The sequence below is a fragment of the Palaemon carinicauda genome, chromosome 4, assembly GCF_036898095.1.
Source record: "Palaemon carinicauda isolate YSFRI2023 chromosome 4, ASM3689809v2, whole genome shotgun sequence".
Taxonomy (NCBI): Eukaryota; Metazoa; Arthropoda; class Malacostraca; order Decapoda; family Palaemonidae; genus Palaemon; species Palaemon carinicauda.
Window position 1 is genome coordinate 167,637,624 of NC_090728.1, and position 17,966 is coordinate 167,655,589.

Genomic DNA, 17,966 nt, shown 5'->3' on the forward strand with positions numbered 1-17,966 from the left:
AACGTATTCAAACTAGGATCAGAATAATAAACCAGTCAAATCCAGCAGTATGACATTTATATCAATCTAGATTACGAAGGCTGCGAAAAGTAAAGCAAAATATTTGACTTTAGCGATTGTCATGATGATCTGATCCTGATTTGTTTTTATGATGACGTTAGTGGAAATAAAAGTTTTCAAGAATTTCTAAGTGGCTTGAGTTAATTCTCGGAAAATATGTAAACTGATATCTTCAGTATAAAATGTTGCGATGATTTTAAATTGATATTTGTAAGAAAAGGATTATAATAATAAGGGCAATGACAAAACCAATCTAAATATGGAACAGTAAACAGGTTTTTTAATAAGATTACGGAACAAATATGCTATTGATTATGAGGTCAACTAGAATACTTGATATTTTAATATGAGATGAAAAAAATAACGACATTTCAATCAAACAGTAACATTGTGGCAGTGGCCGACCCATTACAAATTTCTGGAAAACTTTCAATAGAAGAAAGCTAAAAATAAAAGGTCACTTCTGCGAATGGAATGGATACCTCAGTAGTAAACGTTGAAGGGAATTTTATACGGCCACAATTGACCTAATTAGAGAGAAAATAATTCTAAGATGTTCAAGTAGCAGGTAAGGCCTTATGAAATTGGAAATGTCCGAGAGTATGTGCGACAGACAGAATCTTTTAATATTTCTTGAATGGATTCACCCCGTAGGATGAAGATTACCTAGTCGAGGCTATGTCGTCTTGATAGTAAAAGTTAAGGTGTCTGGTGTCAGTTCCAGTTTCATCAGAATAAATTCTCACCAGAACGTCAGCTGGTCAAGCCCCAACATCCCACTGTATCCTCCCAGTAAAAGCTTAAACTAACGGTCCCGGGTGAGGATCAATCTGCTGCCATGCGAATGCTAGGCGAACGCGTTACCATTGTACTACCACGTCGAGACTATCTTGTTTTAATGATATACAAATGTAAATGACAGAGACCAACACTGACGTCTGTTTATATTTTCTCTTTATCTCTTTCTCTTCACCCTAGCTGCGACCCGTGACAATCTACTAACAAATATAGTCAATTTTTTTAGTGAGGTAGATTTGCACTGACTTGCAGGGGTGCCCTTTCAGCTCGGAAACGTTTCCTGATAGCTGATTGGTCAGAAGGATTCGGACAAAAATACTCCGACCAATCAGCTATTATGAAACTTTTCCGGGCTAATAGGGCACCCCTGCGAGTCGGTACAAATCTGCCTCACTAAAACAAATTGACTATAGATATGTTACTTACTGCATAGGTGAACAGAGGCCTTCTTAATTTTTAAGAAAGTACCTATCTGTTCCCCTCGTCCCGTCTGAGTGCGGACACAGTATCTAAGTCTCGTCAGCTAGGTCGCTACAGAGAGAGAGAGAGAGAGAGAGAGAGAGAGAGAGAGAGAGAGAGAGAGAGAGAGAGAGAGAATTCTCTTGACTCATTTTTTTTTATTTTTTCATTTATGAGGAAATAGAATTTGAAATGAATTATTTGAGGAGTCAGATACCTTAAAATTAATGGTTCAACCTGGATTTGTGTATATACATGCTCAGAGAGAGAGAGAGAGAGAGAGAGAGAGAGAGAGAGAGAGAGAGAGAGAGAGATGAGAGAGAGAGAGAGAGAACAATCAAAGGAGAAGTTTGTTAGTATTGTTAACATTTTGATAACATATGCTCTGTAACTACAAAATACTAAGTATTTTTCTTTATAAAATGCATTAGATCACATTCCTACAGTCACTCTAAATAATCTTACGGAATCTGGTTCTGAAGTCAAAAAGTAAGTACTAAAATGGTACAATAGCAATCGAAGTAGAACTTCCTAAAGAAATCAACCTCTCTCTAATATGCCAAGAGATTCGTAAAGCAAAAAGCCAATTACAAAATTAAATCATATTCATTATGATTACTAAATACTTATGAATCCAAATTTGCACTTTATACGCAAAGTGGTGAGTCAACTTTATTATTATTATTATTATTATTATTATTATTATTATTATTATAACATTATTATTATTATTATTATTATTATTAATATTATCATTATCAATTATATTATTATTATTATTATTATTATTATTATTATTATTATTATTATTAAAACCCTTTTACGAATTAGGACATATATTTGAATAAGGTGGCAATAGAGCAAATCAAAATAACAAAATAGCAAATGCGTTAACAGACAAAATAATAAGCAGAAGAGAGAGAGAGAGAGAGAGAGAGAGAGAGAGAGAGAGAGAGAGAGAGAGAGAGAGAGACTGGCGCAGTTCTTGTCACCCTAAAAGCGTTAACTACATAATCTCGTATTCATGGACACACAGCTGAGGTGAAAGGGGGAAAGTCTTTATTGTTACTGCTGAGGATGGTGACGATGATGGTGATGGCAGTGATGACGTTGATGATGGTACTGCTAATGGTGTTGATGGCTCTCATAATGAGATGGAAGACGATAGGGGTGGACGGTGAGAGAAGGCGACCATTGGGGCGAGTTAGATTTTTGTGTGATGATGGTGATGAAGGTAATGATTCAAGACAATGACAGTAAGCAAGGAGCCTTATTTCTAGTAATGATGGTGGTAATAGACATTGCTCGAACACAAATATTTTTATAAGATGATGATGATAGTAATAATTTAAGCCATTGTTAAGTGTTAGAAGAGGATGATAGTGATATTGCTATTTAAGGATACTCCTAAACACGAGAGAGGATGACAGTGATATTGACATTTAAGGATACTCCTAAAACACGAGAGAGAGAGAGAGAGAGAGAGAGAGAGAGAGAGAGAGAGAGGAGAGAGAGAGAGAGAGAGAGAGATGCGCAACAATCTATAATTGTTGGCGACAAGAGGATATCGCAAAATCATGTCAACAAAAATAATAATTGTTTAAAAACAATAAAGAGCCATTTTCAAAGGAGCATATATGGCAAAGAGAAGGAAACAATTTGATTTTTTAATATAAACAGAAACTTTCCTATATATAAAACCATTTTGATTGATTATGAGATTCTCGTCGCTTCATCTTAATTATTATTATTATTATTATTATTATTATTATTATTATTATTATTATTATTATTACTATTTGCTAAGCTACAACCCTAGTTGGAAAAGCAAGATGATATAAGCCCAGGGGCTCCAACAGGGAAAATAGCCCAGTGAGGAAAGGACACAAGGAAAAATAATATATCTTAAGAACAGTAACAACATTAAAAAAATATTTTCTATATAAACTATGAAAAACTTTAACAAAACAAGAGGGTGAGAAATAAGATAGAATAGTGTGCTCGAGCGTACCCTCAAGCAAGAGATATCTAACCCAAGACAGTGAAATACCATGGTACAGAAGCTATGGCACTTCCCAAGACTATAGAACAAGGGTTTAATTTTTTATTCTTAACAATAACAATAGCAACAGTATCAACAACAGTAGTCATTATGAATTATCTTTTATTAACTCTCGGTTGGCAGTTGTTGGATAAGAATATAAGACATTCAAACCTTACCCAATGTATTGGCCATTTTCAGACAAGTGACAATGCTGGCACAATGCTGGCCTCTCTTGTCTGAAAATGACGCATTAGTTTGGCAAAGTTTTAATGTCTTATATTCTTAGGTTTTATGGATGAAAACTGAAACATGGTTCTATTGATATTATTGATAATTGAAGAAGTTGATCAACAACAAAAACAAAAACAGCTATCACAAGATGTGTGCTTTCATTGCTGGCCTTTAAACGCATTTAAAAACCCCCCTTTCTCTTCCCCCTCATAAGTGCTGGACACTCAAGGGTGACTAGAGCAACCTCTCTCTCTCTCTCTCTCTCTCTCTCTCTCTCTCTCTCTCTCTCTCTTAACATCACCCCTTTTATAAAACAGGTGCTACATTATCCCACGGACCATAAAGAGTAATCGGTTTGTTACGGTTACCGGGTAACTCATTGATGCCAGACGGTAGCAAATGTGAGAGAGAGAGAGAGAGAGAGAGAGAGAGAGAGAGAGAGAGAGGCTTACAGGAATTGAATGTTCGGTATGAAAGATAGGCCCCAGAACATTAAAATCATCAGAAAATAGTGTTATGAATTTAATTTTCATAATCTAGCAAATGACAATAGAGGAACAAGCACTGATTGATATCTCTCTTATATGATAAAGAGCAAGTGTCTAGATGTGGTTATATATATATTTATTTATTTATTTATATATATATAAATATATATATATATATATATATATATTATTGTTATTACTATATATACATATATATATATATATATATACTCTACGTATCCTTTTCTGTGTGAAAAATCCTTAACGTGGTGAAAGGGTTTGCATATCACCATGATCAGCAAAGCTGTACTAGTTATGGCACCCCATACTAGGATGGTTTGCTGAGAGCAATCGGACAAAAATCTCCCACCATCACCAATCCACACTAGCCAGCATGATGATGAAACTGGCCAAACAAAACCTCAGACACGGCTAAAGACAGGTCTGAGGCCTTTGCCCTGCAGTGGACTAGGAACGGCTACTTTTTTTTTTTTTTTTTGATAAACTTAACTTCCATTTTAGCTGTAACTAATTTATATTTAGTTTCTAATATTAAACTATTCGTAATGGGAAATTTTCGAGAATTATAAACCATTTTTTGGTATGGATGCAACATGTCAAAGTGGAATAGATGAATAATAGTAATGATGATGATAAAAATGATGATGATGATGATGATGATGATGATGATGATGATAATAATAATAATAATAATAATTGAAGTGATAAAAGTCCATGGACTTCCTTTACACCCATCTATCCATCCACACTCACGTATAGGTATATATATACACACACACACACACACACATATATATATATATATATATATAATATATATATACACATACATATACACACACACACACATATATATATATATATATATATAGAGAGAGAGAGAGAGAGAGAGAGAGAGAACGGCCGTATCGACATTTCCCCTTTTTTTCGTTATCCATACATTCCTCGCACCTGCATAACTCACTACCCACCGTCAAGGTCATTTATTTCCATCAGCAAACTTCAGCTATACGAAACAACATAAATTTTGACCTTTTTTTCCGCGATGGGGTCAAAACCAATAGAGTCAGAAAACAATTATAAAATACAATAAGAACAACGGCTGTTATAAGCAAATTACTGTCCAATACAACAGCAATAACAGTCAAGATTCTGAAAATATTAACAACTTAAGTTATATTTATGTCGTTTACAATATGTTTTAATCACGGTATTGTAAACATTAATAGCAACAGTCATATGATAATAATACGAAGTATAACATTTTAAATAACAATAACAATAGCAACAACCGAAACAAAAACATAAATCAACAACAGTAATTTCAACCAGCATTTGCTTCCCTGTAGGAACAAAATAAAAGCCAAAATCAAGACACAGTCACCATAGAAGCAACAACAACAACAAAGCCAGTTATATAACCAGGAGCCAAAAATGGCTTCCTCTGTGAATATGGAATTTCAACAAATGTTATATCTTCACGGTAACACTTGTGTTGAATTACCTTATCATATTACGAATACATTGCTGTATCACACTTCCTCATAAAATATCTATAATTAAAAGTTTTTTTTATTGAATATTGCCAATTAACCAGGATCTTTTTAAAAATGAATTCTCAAAGATGTGAGTTTTAGTCAATTCATAAATGATATAAGGAATAATGAAGGAAATCTGACGTTGTCTCTTTCTGGGAAAAAATATCATAACCAAATATCTTTCCTCACCTCTTCTTCCCATCCAGCCTCTCTCTCTCTCTCTCTCTCTCTCTCTCTCTCTCTCTCTCTCTCGTCCTTAAAAGCTTCCCTCTCATAATAAGCAAAGACTTTATGTACACAAATTCCCCGAAAAACGCCAAAGCCAAACTTACATAAGATAGGTTACGACCAAAAACGTAAAAAAAAATGAAAAAAGTGAAGAAATCGAAATTAGCGAGCGAGAGAGCATATTCATAACTGTATGAAAAGAACAATTTTCCGAGTGAATAACCAACACATAATTCCCATCGGCTACTTTAACTAATTAACCCGCGCTAAATGGGTTTATTCATTTAACGAAGACCTACCACCTAATTAATTTGCTCCAGAAATCCTTTTCAGGGTCATATGGTCTCTGTTGCGCCAGGGGACGTTTCCTTTTCATTTCCCGTCCTTTCTATTCATCTCTAACCGTTCTTGAAATGAGACTTTTTATTTCTTAGTGTTCTCGTTTTCATGTTCAGTTTTTTTTTCGATGTATTTCTTACATAATTGAACAAATTAGTTTGTTTTCTCTGTATTTGTGGACGTATGTTTCGTGTAAACGTAATAAATAAATAAATATATATATATATATATACACATATATATATACACACATATATATATACATATATGTATATATACATATATATACAGTATATAAATTTATATATATATATATATATATATATACACATATATATACAGTATATAAATTTATATATATATATATATATATATATGTATATATATATACATATATATATACACTTATATATACATATATATAAACACACACACACACACACACACATATATATATATATATATATGTGTGTATGTATGTATGTGTATATATGTATGTATATATGTACACTTCAAATTAAGGAACACATGATTACCGTCAGCATCTCTAACTAAAATAACAGACAATTTAGATGTTAAGAAATCAGCTGTCTTTATAAAGAACAAATGAAAAATAACATTTTCATAAGCTACAGCTGTTGCTCATGTTTCTGTGATTACCCGTTGTCAGGTTAGCCTCTTTAAGCTCTTCCTAGTTGGAAAAGCTGGATGCTGTAAGCCCAAGGGCTCCAACAGGGAAAATATCTCAGTGAGGAAAGGAAATAAGGAAATACATAATCTACAAAAGAAGTAATGACCAATTAAAATAATACATTTTAAGAAGAGTAACAATATTAAAACATCTCTCATAAATATTCTTTAAAAAGAGTCATGTCAGGGTGTTCAACCTAAATTTCGCTGGAAGTTTGAACTTTTGAAGTTCCACCGATTCAACTATCTGATTGGGAAGATCATTCCACAACTTGGTTATAGCTGGAATAAAACTTCTAGAATACTATGTAGTATTGAGCCTCATGATGGAGAAGGCATAATTATTTGAATTAACTGTATACCTAGTATTACGAACAGGATGCTACAGTCCAGGAAGATCTCAATGCAAAGGATGGTCAGAATTATGAAAAAAAGACTTATCCCCATAAATTTTCTTTCCGTACAAGTTGTTTTTAAACAAAACTTCCATCAAACAACAACACAAAGTTTTACTTAACACTGTCCCTGGAAACACTGTTTTCCATATAAGAAGTTTTGCAGGAGTAACACCACCGACCCTTCATATGACAACGATAAAACTCCTTTATCTGAACAAGTTATGTAAAGTCAGGCATGCAATCAAAACCTGCAATACAGACACCCATATTTCCTGCAACAATTTCGGGGAGAGAGAGAGAGAGGTGAGTGAATTGGACCAAAATCAATGGAAATGAATTAGGCATTATACAAGGGTCAGGGCTCTTAACTATCATGGCTTCGGATGCGGGTGATTCAATTTATAAGATTTACCGTTGTAATAAAGCGCCTTCGATCCTTCGCAGGATCATTTCGAGTGTCAATCGGGGAAGGGCGGTTTTATACGGTGTGCGTAGGAGAGGGAGAGGCGGAGGGGACAGGAGACGGAGGATGGAGGGCGGGGGACAGGAATCAGGATAAGGGGACGAGAATATAGTGGGTGGTAATGGGATAGATAGACAGAGGGTTGAGCGATGGAGGTTTCATAGGGTTGTCCAGTCCTGGAATGTGACTGGAATCAATAAGTCCAGTGAGAGAGAGAGAGAGAGAGAGAGAGAGAGAGAGAGAGGTCTTTGGTCAAAACTCATAGCAAGCCCCCTTTTCGCTCTTGGCGTATTGATGAGGTCGAGATATAGGAGAGACAGTTTTTTTAAAAACTTTCTCAAAAGGGACAAACGACCTCAAAACCAACTTCAAAACCACCGCAGCAAAGGATTCATGGCGAGTGAGTCTGAGGGTCATCGAGTGGAAAGAACAAGAGAAGGAAAACAAGAAGAAAGACTAAACGATAAAAATAGAGGGATCCCGGGCCAAAGCGATCGGGACTATTCAAGACAGGACTTAGAGGAAGAAAAGTGTAAGAGGAAGAAAGAAAAAAATGTAAGAGAAAAACTAAAGAGAAAAGAGAGAGAGAGAGAAAGCATGGAGTGACCCCACGAGTTCAAAAGACATTCCTCGGTGACTTTGGAGGGTCATCTTTGGAATTCTTAAACTGCATTCAAATGTCGACTTAAGTTCCACCCTACAAGCATCCTTCCAAATTCTATTTTCCATCGGAATCAATTGCTCTCTCTCTCTCTCTCTCTCTCTCTCTCTCTCTCTCTCTTCTGTCCCTTTGAAAGGCTAGAAAAAATAACCTATGACCTTTCAGCCCCCTGGAAGGATCTTTTCCCCTCAATGAAGGGAAGATATTAAACGTGTATTTGTTATTGGCAATTACTGCATCAGCGGCTTCGCATCTCTCTTGTGAACAGCCCTTCAAGCAGGCGAGGTTGAGGGAGAGTAGACGGTGGGGTCCGAAGACTCTTTAATTAGAGGCACCAATTAGCGGCCGAGGACGGGATAGAGTAATAGAACTTTTAAACTCGGCCTTCAGACGACTCTTCAATAAGGCTCTTTCATGGATGAGTTCTACATGTCGAAATGATCTTTATTGGAACCTAATCAAAAGGCTGCTTCAGAAACGGAGATTCGGCCAGGTTTGGTCTGTAAGGAGAAGAGTTGGAGGAGGAGGAGGAGGAGGAGGAGGAGGAGGAGGAGGAGGAAGGAGGGGGTTAGGAGGGGATATCAGGATGGTTGGAGGGATGGTTAGGGAGGGGAGGTTGTAGTATATTCTTGAGAAGCCCTTTCGAACTGCTATGCCTCTTTTGGTCCTAATGGAGTGTGTGGCAAAGGCATTTTGGGTTTTTTAAAAACATCTAGTTATTTTGTCCCTTTGACTATTCAGTGCTATTTACCAATTCTGATTCTCTCTCTCTCTCTCTCTCTCTCTCTCTCTCTCTCTCTCTATATATATATATATATATATATATGATATAATATATTTATATATATGTATATATGATATAATATATTTATATATATGTATATATATTATATATATGTAGTTATGTAAATATATTATATATATAAAAATATATAAAGTATATATTTACATATATACATATACATATAAATATAAAAATATATATGTACATATACATATGTATACACATATATAAATATATATATATATGTACATATACATATACATATGTATACACACACATATATATATACATATATATTTATATATATATATATATATATATATACTGTATGTGTGTATATATATATATATATATATATACATAAATTTATGCGTCTCACACTAAAGCTACACATGTATGATCATGGCAGAGAGAGAGAGAGAGAGAGAGAGAGAGAGAGAGGAGGCTAGTCAAAAGAATTGTTGAAAAGCGAAACCAATTTCCTCTTTTGAGGAAGGGAGTCGCAAACCCTTCATACTCCTTATAATTGAATTGAGTAACTATTAACACAGTGGATGTTACTTCAATCGTAGAACATATTTACACGTTGTGTATTCTATTATAATTTTTCATGTTTTCTGTCCTCATCAATTTTGGATATAATAATGGAAAATAAAGTATTATTGGGGAGATGTAGTTGAATAGTTCGTTTTTAGCCTAAATCTTCCAGAGGAATATAAGTGTATCAAAAATGTTTTATGATTATCTTGCATAAAGTAAATATAAACCCTGGGCCAATCCCACCAGTACTATGTTGTAGAAATCAATATCAGTAATTAATTTAATTCGATATTTTTTATGATTTAACGCAACCCTTATGAACATTGTGGTTACTGGATTTGCTCAATTAAACCACCTTCCTTATTTCCCATAGCAATCTCAGTAGTGTTTTCCATTACAGTCTGGCCAGCTATAATTTGTGAACGGCTTTATATAATTTACTATCCTATCAGGTAACCATGTGAATTTCTCTTTTTGATACCGGCCGTATCCATCGAAAATATTAATCGCTAATCGTTTCCTGGGTTCGATATGAGTTGTTATTGGAAACACTTTTAATACCCAGTTGTTTGGTCATATCATGGAAACCCTAATTTTATACTCCTGCATATAAGCAGCCTCTCACCTGTTTCCCTCTTTGAGATCACATGAAGCTTATCTGAAGCCTTGTGATTCCAATTTGAATCTTAGAACTGAGGAGAATCAACACTACCTGAGCCACAACATGAACCCTCCGAGACTCTCTTGTGGGGGCTACATCGTTTTCATTATCCTTACTAGCTAAGCTACAACCTTAGTCGGAAAAGCAGGATGCTAGTGAGGAAAAGAAATAAGGAAACATAGAATAGTGTACCTGAGTGTATCCATATGCAAGAGAAATTTAAACCAAGACAGTGGATAAACCATGGTACAAAGGCTACGGGCACTACCCAAGACTAAAGAACAATGTGATTTTGGAGTGTCCTTCTCCTAGAAGAGCTGTTTACCATAGCTAAACAGTCTTTTCCACCCTTACCGAGTACAAAGTAGCCCCTGAATAATTATAGAACTTTAGTTAACCCGCTGAGTGAAGAAGAATTTTTTCGGCTATTCTAGTGTTGTCAGGTGTAAGAGGAAAGAGGAAAATATGTAAAGAATAGGCCAGACTATTCGGTGGATGTGCAGACAAAGGAAAAATTAAACTGTGGCCAGAGAGGGATCCAATGTAGTAATATCTGGCTAGTCGAAGGACCCAATAACTCTCAAGCGGTAGTATCTCAAATGGTGGCTGGTGCCCTTGCCAACATCCTACCTACATGAATCATATCTAAATCCCACTTTACCTCTAACTCAATTCTATTCCTGGGTGTGTATAAATCCTTCATGAATCTAATCCCGGAACATTATAGTTCCTCTTAATTCCTATCATGTAACCTCATGAATCCCACACGATTCCTTTTCTGGCACCACATGAATCTTGTCCAAATTCCTCGAAGAAACAATGTCAATCCATGTGTTAATCTGTTGGGAAACACCTGACTCTAAATTTAAAGCAACATCTGATTCTATATTGAACAAAACATCTGATTGATTGAGAGGAACATCTGATTTTAGAAGATTCAAGATTGAAAAAAAATCTGGTTCTATATTGAGAATGAAACATCTGATTCTAGAATGAAAGAAGCATATAATTCTAGAAGAATCTAGATTGAAAATAACATATAATTCTAGAAGAATCTAGATTGAAAATAACATAAAATTCTAGAAGAATCTAGATTGAAAATAACATATAATTCCAGAAGAATCTAGATTGAAAATAACATATAATTCTATACTGGGAATCGATAAAATCCTTCTGAATATTATCTATGAATTATTTCAAGTTATAAAATGAACTTTTGTGGATTCATATGAATCCCTTCTAACTGACTTTAAAATATATTTTGTGAACTACATTTATAACAACTGAAAACCTTTTGAGAACAGGCAAAAATCCATTTCCATATATTTCAGTAGCTGTCCAAACCTAATAATTTAATCCCTTTTAGTTCTTTAAACTATTCCAAAGGCGTTGGGAAATCAACCTTCAGGCTTATGAACTACGACCATCATATCCAAACAGAATATCTTCATTTCGATACCACTGATGCATCAAACAAAATATACAAAATGTATCGGTTGTAAAGTCTTTGATATACTTTACATTATAAGACATTTAAGCGTCAAATACCATTAATAATAATAATAATAATAATAATAATAATAATAATAATAATAATAATAATAATAATAATAATAATATCTTCTAACGGAACAAGCTGATAGATTGTACATATCCAAGTAAATGCGTATAATAATAACAGCAACAACAACAACAACAACAATAATAATAACAATACTAATACTAATAATAATAATAATATCTTCTAACGGAACAAGCCGATAGATTGTACGTATTAAAGTACCTGAATATAATTAACATGTGCAACGATATAGCACCAAAATAGACATATTTAAGCTTTTACCTGACAAACCTACAAAGGAAGGTTTAAAGTTCAAGCAGTAAAAGTATAGTTATAATATTTTGTGAGATAAGTCTTCACACCATTCATTTATGAGTCATTTTGCCATTGTGAAACAAGCATTTGTTTACAAGATTTTTACTGAAGGAGAAATTAATTATGATATAATTTCATATGAAAGCAAAGTTAAATTGCTTGAGTTCTTGTAAAAATTTAAGTCGAATTTATATAAAAATTAAATAATACGTTTAATATATATTAATTAAACAACAATAACAAATGCAGCCATTTCTAGTCCACAGCAGGACAAAGGCCTCAGACATGTCTTTATTCAAGTCTAAGAGTTTGGCCAGTTTCATCACCACGCTGATCAGCACGGATTGGTGATGGTGGGAAATTTTTGTCTGATCGCTCAAAGCAAAACCAACCTATTTTGCATGGCCCTGACTAGTACAGCTTTGCTGATCATGGCGATACACAAACTATTTCACCAGAGAGATTTCGTGTGTGTGCATGTATATATATATATATATATATATATATATATTTATATATATATGCCCTATGTTAAGTCACCCCCTATTCATACCTTCATTATAATGAATGACATCAGTAATTACTGTCACAAAAAATCAACGAAGATTCTCAGCTTCTTGTAATACAATCTACAGGAGATCAGCTGATACCTTCCGGAATATACAATTTGGCCTTATGACGTTTACACACAAGGGTGATAATATCAACGTTTTTTTAGAAACCTCTAGTACCCTCAGAAGAGAAAGAAGAGCTTGTAATGATGTTTTGTTATGCTCTCTCTCTCTCTCTCTCTCTCTCTCTCTCTCTCTCCCAAATTGTCCTTTATCTTATACACAATAATGTTTGGACATTTTACGGAGCACCGGATGTGACGTGATTGACAGATTCCCAACACGACTCTGTAACCTCATCCACACCCGGGTGACAGGATGGATGGATGGATGGCAGAGGAGGGGGGAGGGGGAGGGGGATGTTGAGGGCACAGACCAATAGATAGCCATACACAAGCACACACACATACCTTTTACCTCTAAGTGGTTTGTGTGTATATACGTCTGAATAGGTATTGTGTTTCCTTAAACAAGAGGAATTCGGTTATAGCTTTTTTTCTCGCTTTTTTTAAGGATTTTTTCCTCGTTCGCGTGACCGCTGCTGTTGTGATATCTGGGCGACTATTTTCTTCGGCTGATTGTTTGACACCTCTTATCTCTCTTATCTTATGGAACGTTTCTTGCTTAAAAACTTCCAAACTTAATAAATACACGAATGTATAGATAATAAGAGATGGGAAGAAATAGGAATATGACTTTGGTAAGTATTCAAAAAATAAAACGACAAAATAAGTAACAACATGACTTCGCTAAGTATTCCATAAAGTGTACTAAAGTGACCTCTAAAGTACATAGATGCATTAGTAAGTATAGTACCCAAATAAACAGATAATGAAAAAGAGCATTTAAAAAATCAAAACATTTCAAATATTGATACAAATTTGATAAACAATCTTATTGCAGAAGAATATTGATTTCAGATTTAGAAACCCCAATTAGAAACCGATTACGTAAACAAATATCAATAGAAACATATTCTGTACTTTTGCGGTATTTTATTCACCACTTAACTTCACATTTATTATGTTCATAACCTAATTTTCCTTATCTGAAGACTTTAGCTGAATATTTTCATCAATTTCAAAGATGGAAATTGGAAAGTCAACGAGGAGAGAAAATTATCAATTAGTGTAGAAAAAAGTCTACGCTTCGGCAAAGGCCACTAAACAATAATGATGGGTTTAAAAATTTTAATTTCATTGTCCTCTAGTCTTGGGTAGTGCCATAGCCTCTGTACGATTGTCTTCCACTGTCTTGGATTAGAGTTCTCTTGCTTGAGGGTACACCCGGGGACAGTATTCTATCTCATTTCTCTTCCTCTTGTTTTGTTAAAGTTTTTATAGTTTATATAGGAGATATTTATTTTAATGTTACTCTTCTTAAAATATTTTATTTTTCCTTGTTTCCTTTCCTCACTGGGCTTATAGCATCCTGCTTTTCCAATTAGGTTTGTAGCTAAGCAAATACTACTACTACTACTACTACTACTACTACTACTACTACTACTACTACTACTACTACTACTACTACTACTAACAATAATAATAATAATAATAATAATAATAATAATAATAATAGTATACTATGAGTTGGGATTTAGCATAGCCTACTTGGGCCATGGAATATGTTCTGACTAATAGTTTCCTGGTAATAATAATAATAATAATAATAATAATAATAATAATAATAATAATAATAATAATAATAATAATAATAATAACGATGGTGATGCTGATAATTTACTGTCCATGAAGTAATTCTGCCGAAACTTCAACTTTACACTTTTTACTTTTACTTATTCCAATATTACATATTGTCAAGAAATACTTCACCAAAAAAAGAAAAAAGTAAACTAATTCCTTCAATTCTGTCTACTTCTAATGTCTTGTATTAAGTCTTTTTCTTATCGTTTTGCAATGAAGTGATATACATTCATCTATTGCTTTTTCTCTTTCAATAGTGGCATCTTTTATAAAAGAAAATATAAGAATCAAAACTATTTTCATAATAATAATAATAGTAATAATAATAATAATGATGATGATGATGATGATGATGATGATAATTCACTCTCGAATTGCACTCATAGAGTATGAAAGCAAGCAAATGGCAGTTGAACATTTAAAAAACGAAACGTACAGTTGTTTATTAAGATAAAGGCAAAGAAAGCGTTTAAAGTAATGGAGGACGGATTTGATCATAGGGAGTGACTGTTACATCTTAACGAAGGAGTAGGGTGTCAGATAGGTTAGAGGCTCAAACCACTACGAAACCACTACAGATGGTCCGCAGGTGGGACCTTGTTGGTTTTGTAACACCATCTCTGTGTTCAGGTGGCTCCGCCAAAAGCAACGGTTGGTAACATGACGGAAGTGTTGTTAAAAAATATATGTGGGGAGAGAGAGAGAGAGAGAGAGAGAGAGAGAGAGAGAGAGAGAGAGAGAGAGAGAGAGAGAGAGAGAGAGAGAGAGAGAGAGAGATTGTGTTATTTTTAGTTTGCTTTCCACTCCTGCTCTTGCTCTCTGCCTACATGATATATCATTCGAATGATTTGGAAATGTTTATGTAGATTAGCCCACCTTGTGTGAAATAACTTAACATGGTGAGAGGTCTTGTGAATCACCATGACCACCAACGCTGTATTAGTTAGGGACACCCATACTATGCTGGTTTGCTTTGAGCGATCTAACAAAATTCTCCCGCCGTCACCAATCCGCAGTGGCAAGCGTGGTGATGAAAATGGCCAAAGCCAAGACATGACTAGGGACATGTCTGAGGCCTTTGTCCTGCAGTGGACTGGAATCTGCTGCATTTGTTGTTGTTGTTGATGTTGTTATTGTTGCTGTTGTTGTTGTTGGTGTTGTTATTGTTGCTGCTGTTGTTGTTGTTGTTGGTGTTGTTATTGTTGTTGTTGCTGTGTGAAAATTGGGCTCTTGCTCATAGTAGGCCGATACTTTTTGAGATGTTTGTTTATTAAGGAGATGAAGAAGGGTTGTAAACTACAATTTTCTGGTCTGTCTTTTATATCTATGTAATGATGGGATTAAATTCAATGCATAAAGCAAGAACACCAATGTTTCGGTTGGTGCATCTTCATATACGAGCCACAGTAATCAGATAAATCACTATTAATGAATTACTGCAAGAGCATTACGCGTAAATAACCTTGAATAAATTGAAGAGGAAATAGAATTAATTAGCAAAAGTTTAAATATCTTGAAATTGTATCAGGCAATGTATTAAGATTGACAAAAACGTATCATAAAAGAAATAGAAAAAGACAAAAAAAAAAACCTATTTATTTTACCATATAGTAATAACTTTAAAGATAATCCCAATCTGTCAAAAGACTTCAATGTTAAGGTAACAAATAATAAACCTCAAAATTTGTGTAAAAGGAATTATCCGGGGAATACAAAAATAATTTCGTAATGAATGAATCCCGTAGAAAGTTTCTTTTTCTAGTTAGCCGGCAAATATTTCGAAGAGTTGAAAATTATAAGATAAAAATCTGAGATATTCAAAAGAAAAGAGCAAAACTGTTTGTTAGTAAGTTGTTTTCATGTGTGTATATAATGTAAATTTCTCCATGTATTTACTTGCACTTAAGCTGCACATCTTCCTATGAGCTATGCTCTATATATATATATATATATATATATATATATATATATATATATATATATATATATATATATATATATATATATATGTATATATATATATATATATATATATACTTTATATATATATATATATATATATATATATATATATATATATATATATGTATATATATACATATATATGTATACATATATACACATATATACATACACACACACACATATATATATATATATATATATATATATATATATATATATATATATATGAATGCATACAAACATATACTAGTATCTACAATTATTAAAATCAGTAACATTTATATCCCTCTATCTATCTCTGTATATGTATCTATCTATCTATCTGCATGTTCGGCAGTCTATAATCTGAGATAAACAAATTCTCAGAGAGAGACAACCCACTCGAAGCATATTGAAAATCCCCTTCCATTCTATAAATATGGAAAAGGAAAGGGAAAACAGTTAGAGTGGGGGAAAAAAGTTTGCTTAAGAAATAGCCCTTTGGGAGCAGAATTTAGTGAGAAAATGGAGCCCTTCTGAAGACATAAACGAATGCTATAGGGGAGAAGAAAAGAGGCTCTGGGGGGTGAGGAAAAAAGCAGGGGAAAAAAGAAATAAAGGTGTAAATGTATGGGATGCCAGACAAAAGGGGAGCTCCTTTTCTTTGGGGAGATCAATGCAGATTCACAAAAGTCTCTTTTGAATTAGTCATTTTAATTTATGTCTTCAAGACGTTCCTCTGCATACTCGATGAGGAAGATGAAAGAGATGAGGTGTAGGAGGGAGGAGAGGAGGAAGGAGGAGGTAGGAGAGGAGGAGGGGATGAAGGGGAAGAAGATGATGGTACTAAAAATAACGATCTTGAGAAAAGGAAAAAAGACCATAGAAGACGACTAAACTTGAGATATTTATCTCTTATCTGAGTGAAATACAGTTTTAAGAGAAATTAAAAGACCGCGCATGAGGTTAAGGACACATTACTATCATTAACATGGCAAGTTATAATTGTAGGAGAAAATAGAAATATGAATCTATCTTTACCATTTTGAAATTTAATAATAATAATTATTATACTAGTGTACCAAAACCATAAAAAAGAATTGTAATAAAGTGAGCGTCGAAAGGAATGTCAAAACTATGAGACGTAAGTACCACCCAAAACCTTGGACTAAGGTATCCATCTACATACTTTCTATTCAGTGGGGTGACCCACTGACACGAGGCTGGATAAAGGTAATAATAAAAATAGACTTCATTGCCTCGTAGACTGTACTGTCCTAAATAAAAGAATTATTATCATTATTGAGGAATGGATCAGAAGTTTGAGGCAAATAATAAAAAAATGAAATAAAAATGTTATATAACAAAAAAGGGTATGTTATTAGAATAATATGTTGATAAAATAATAATGGAATTACTTCAATTGGAC

At 33.9% G+C, this 17,966-nt stretch overlaps 1 protein-coding gene across 1 annotated transcript in view; it reads right to left on the reverse strand.

Annotated features, from left to right (window-relative positions):
• LOC137639745 (uncharacterized) overlaps positions 1-2,465 on the reverse strand; it is a 23,762-nt gene extending 21,297 nt beyond the window's left edge. Inside the window, exon 1 of the mRNA XM_068371991.1 lies at positions 2,352-2,465. Coding sequence (XP_068228092.1) covers positions 2,352-2,465 — 114 coding nt within the window. The remainder of the gene's footprint in view (positions 1-2,351) is intronic.
• Between the last annotated feature and the right edge of the window lie 15,501 nt (positions 2,466-17,966).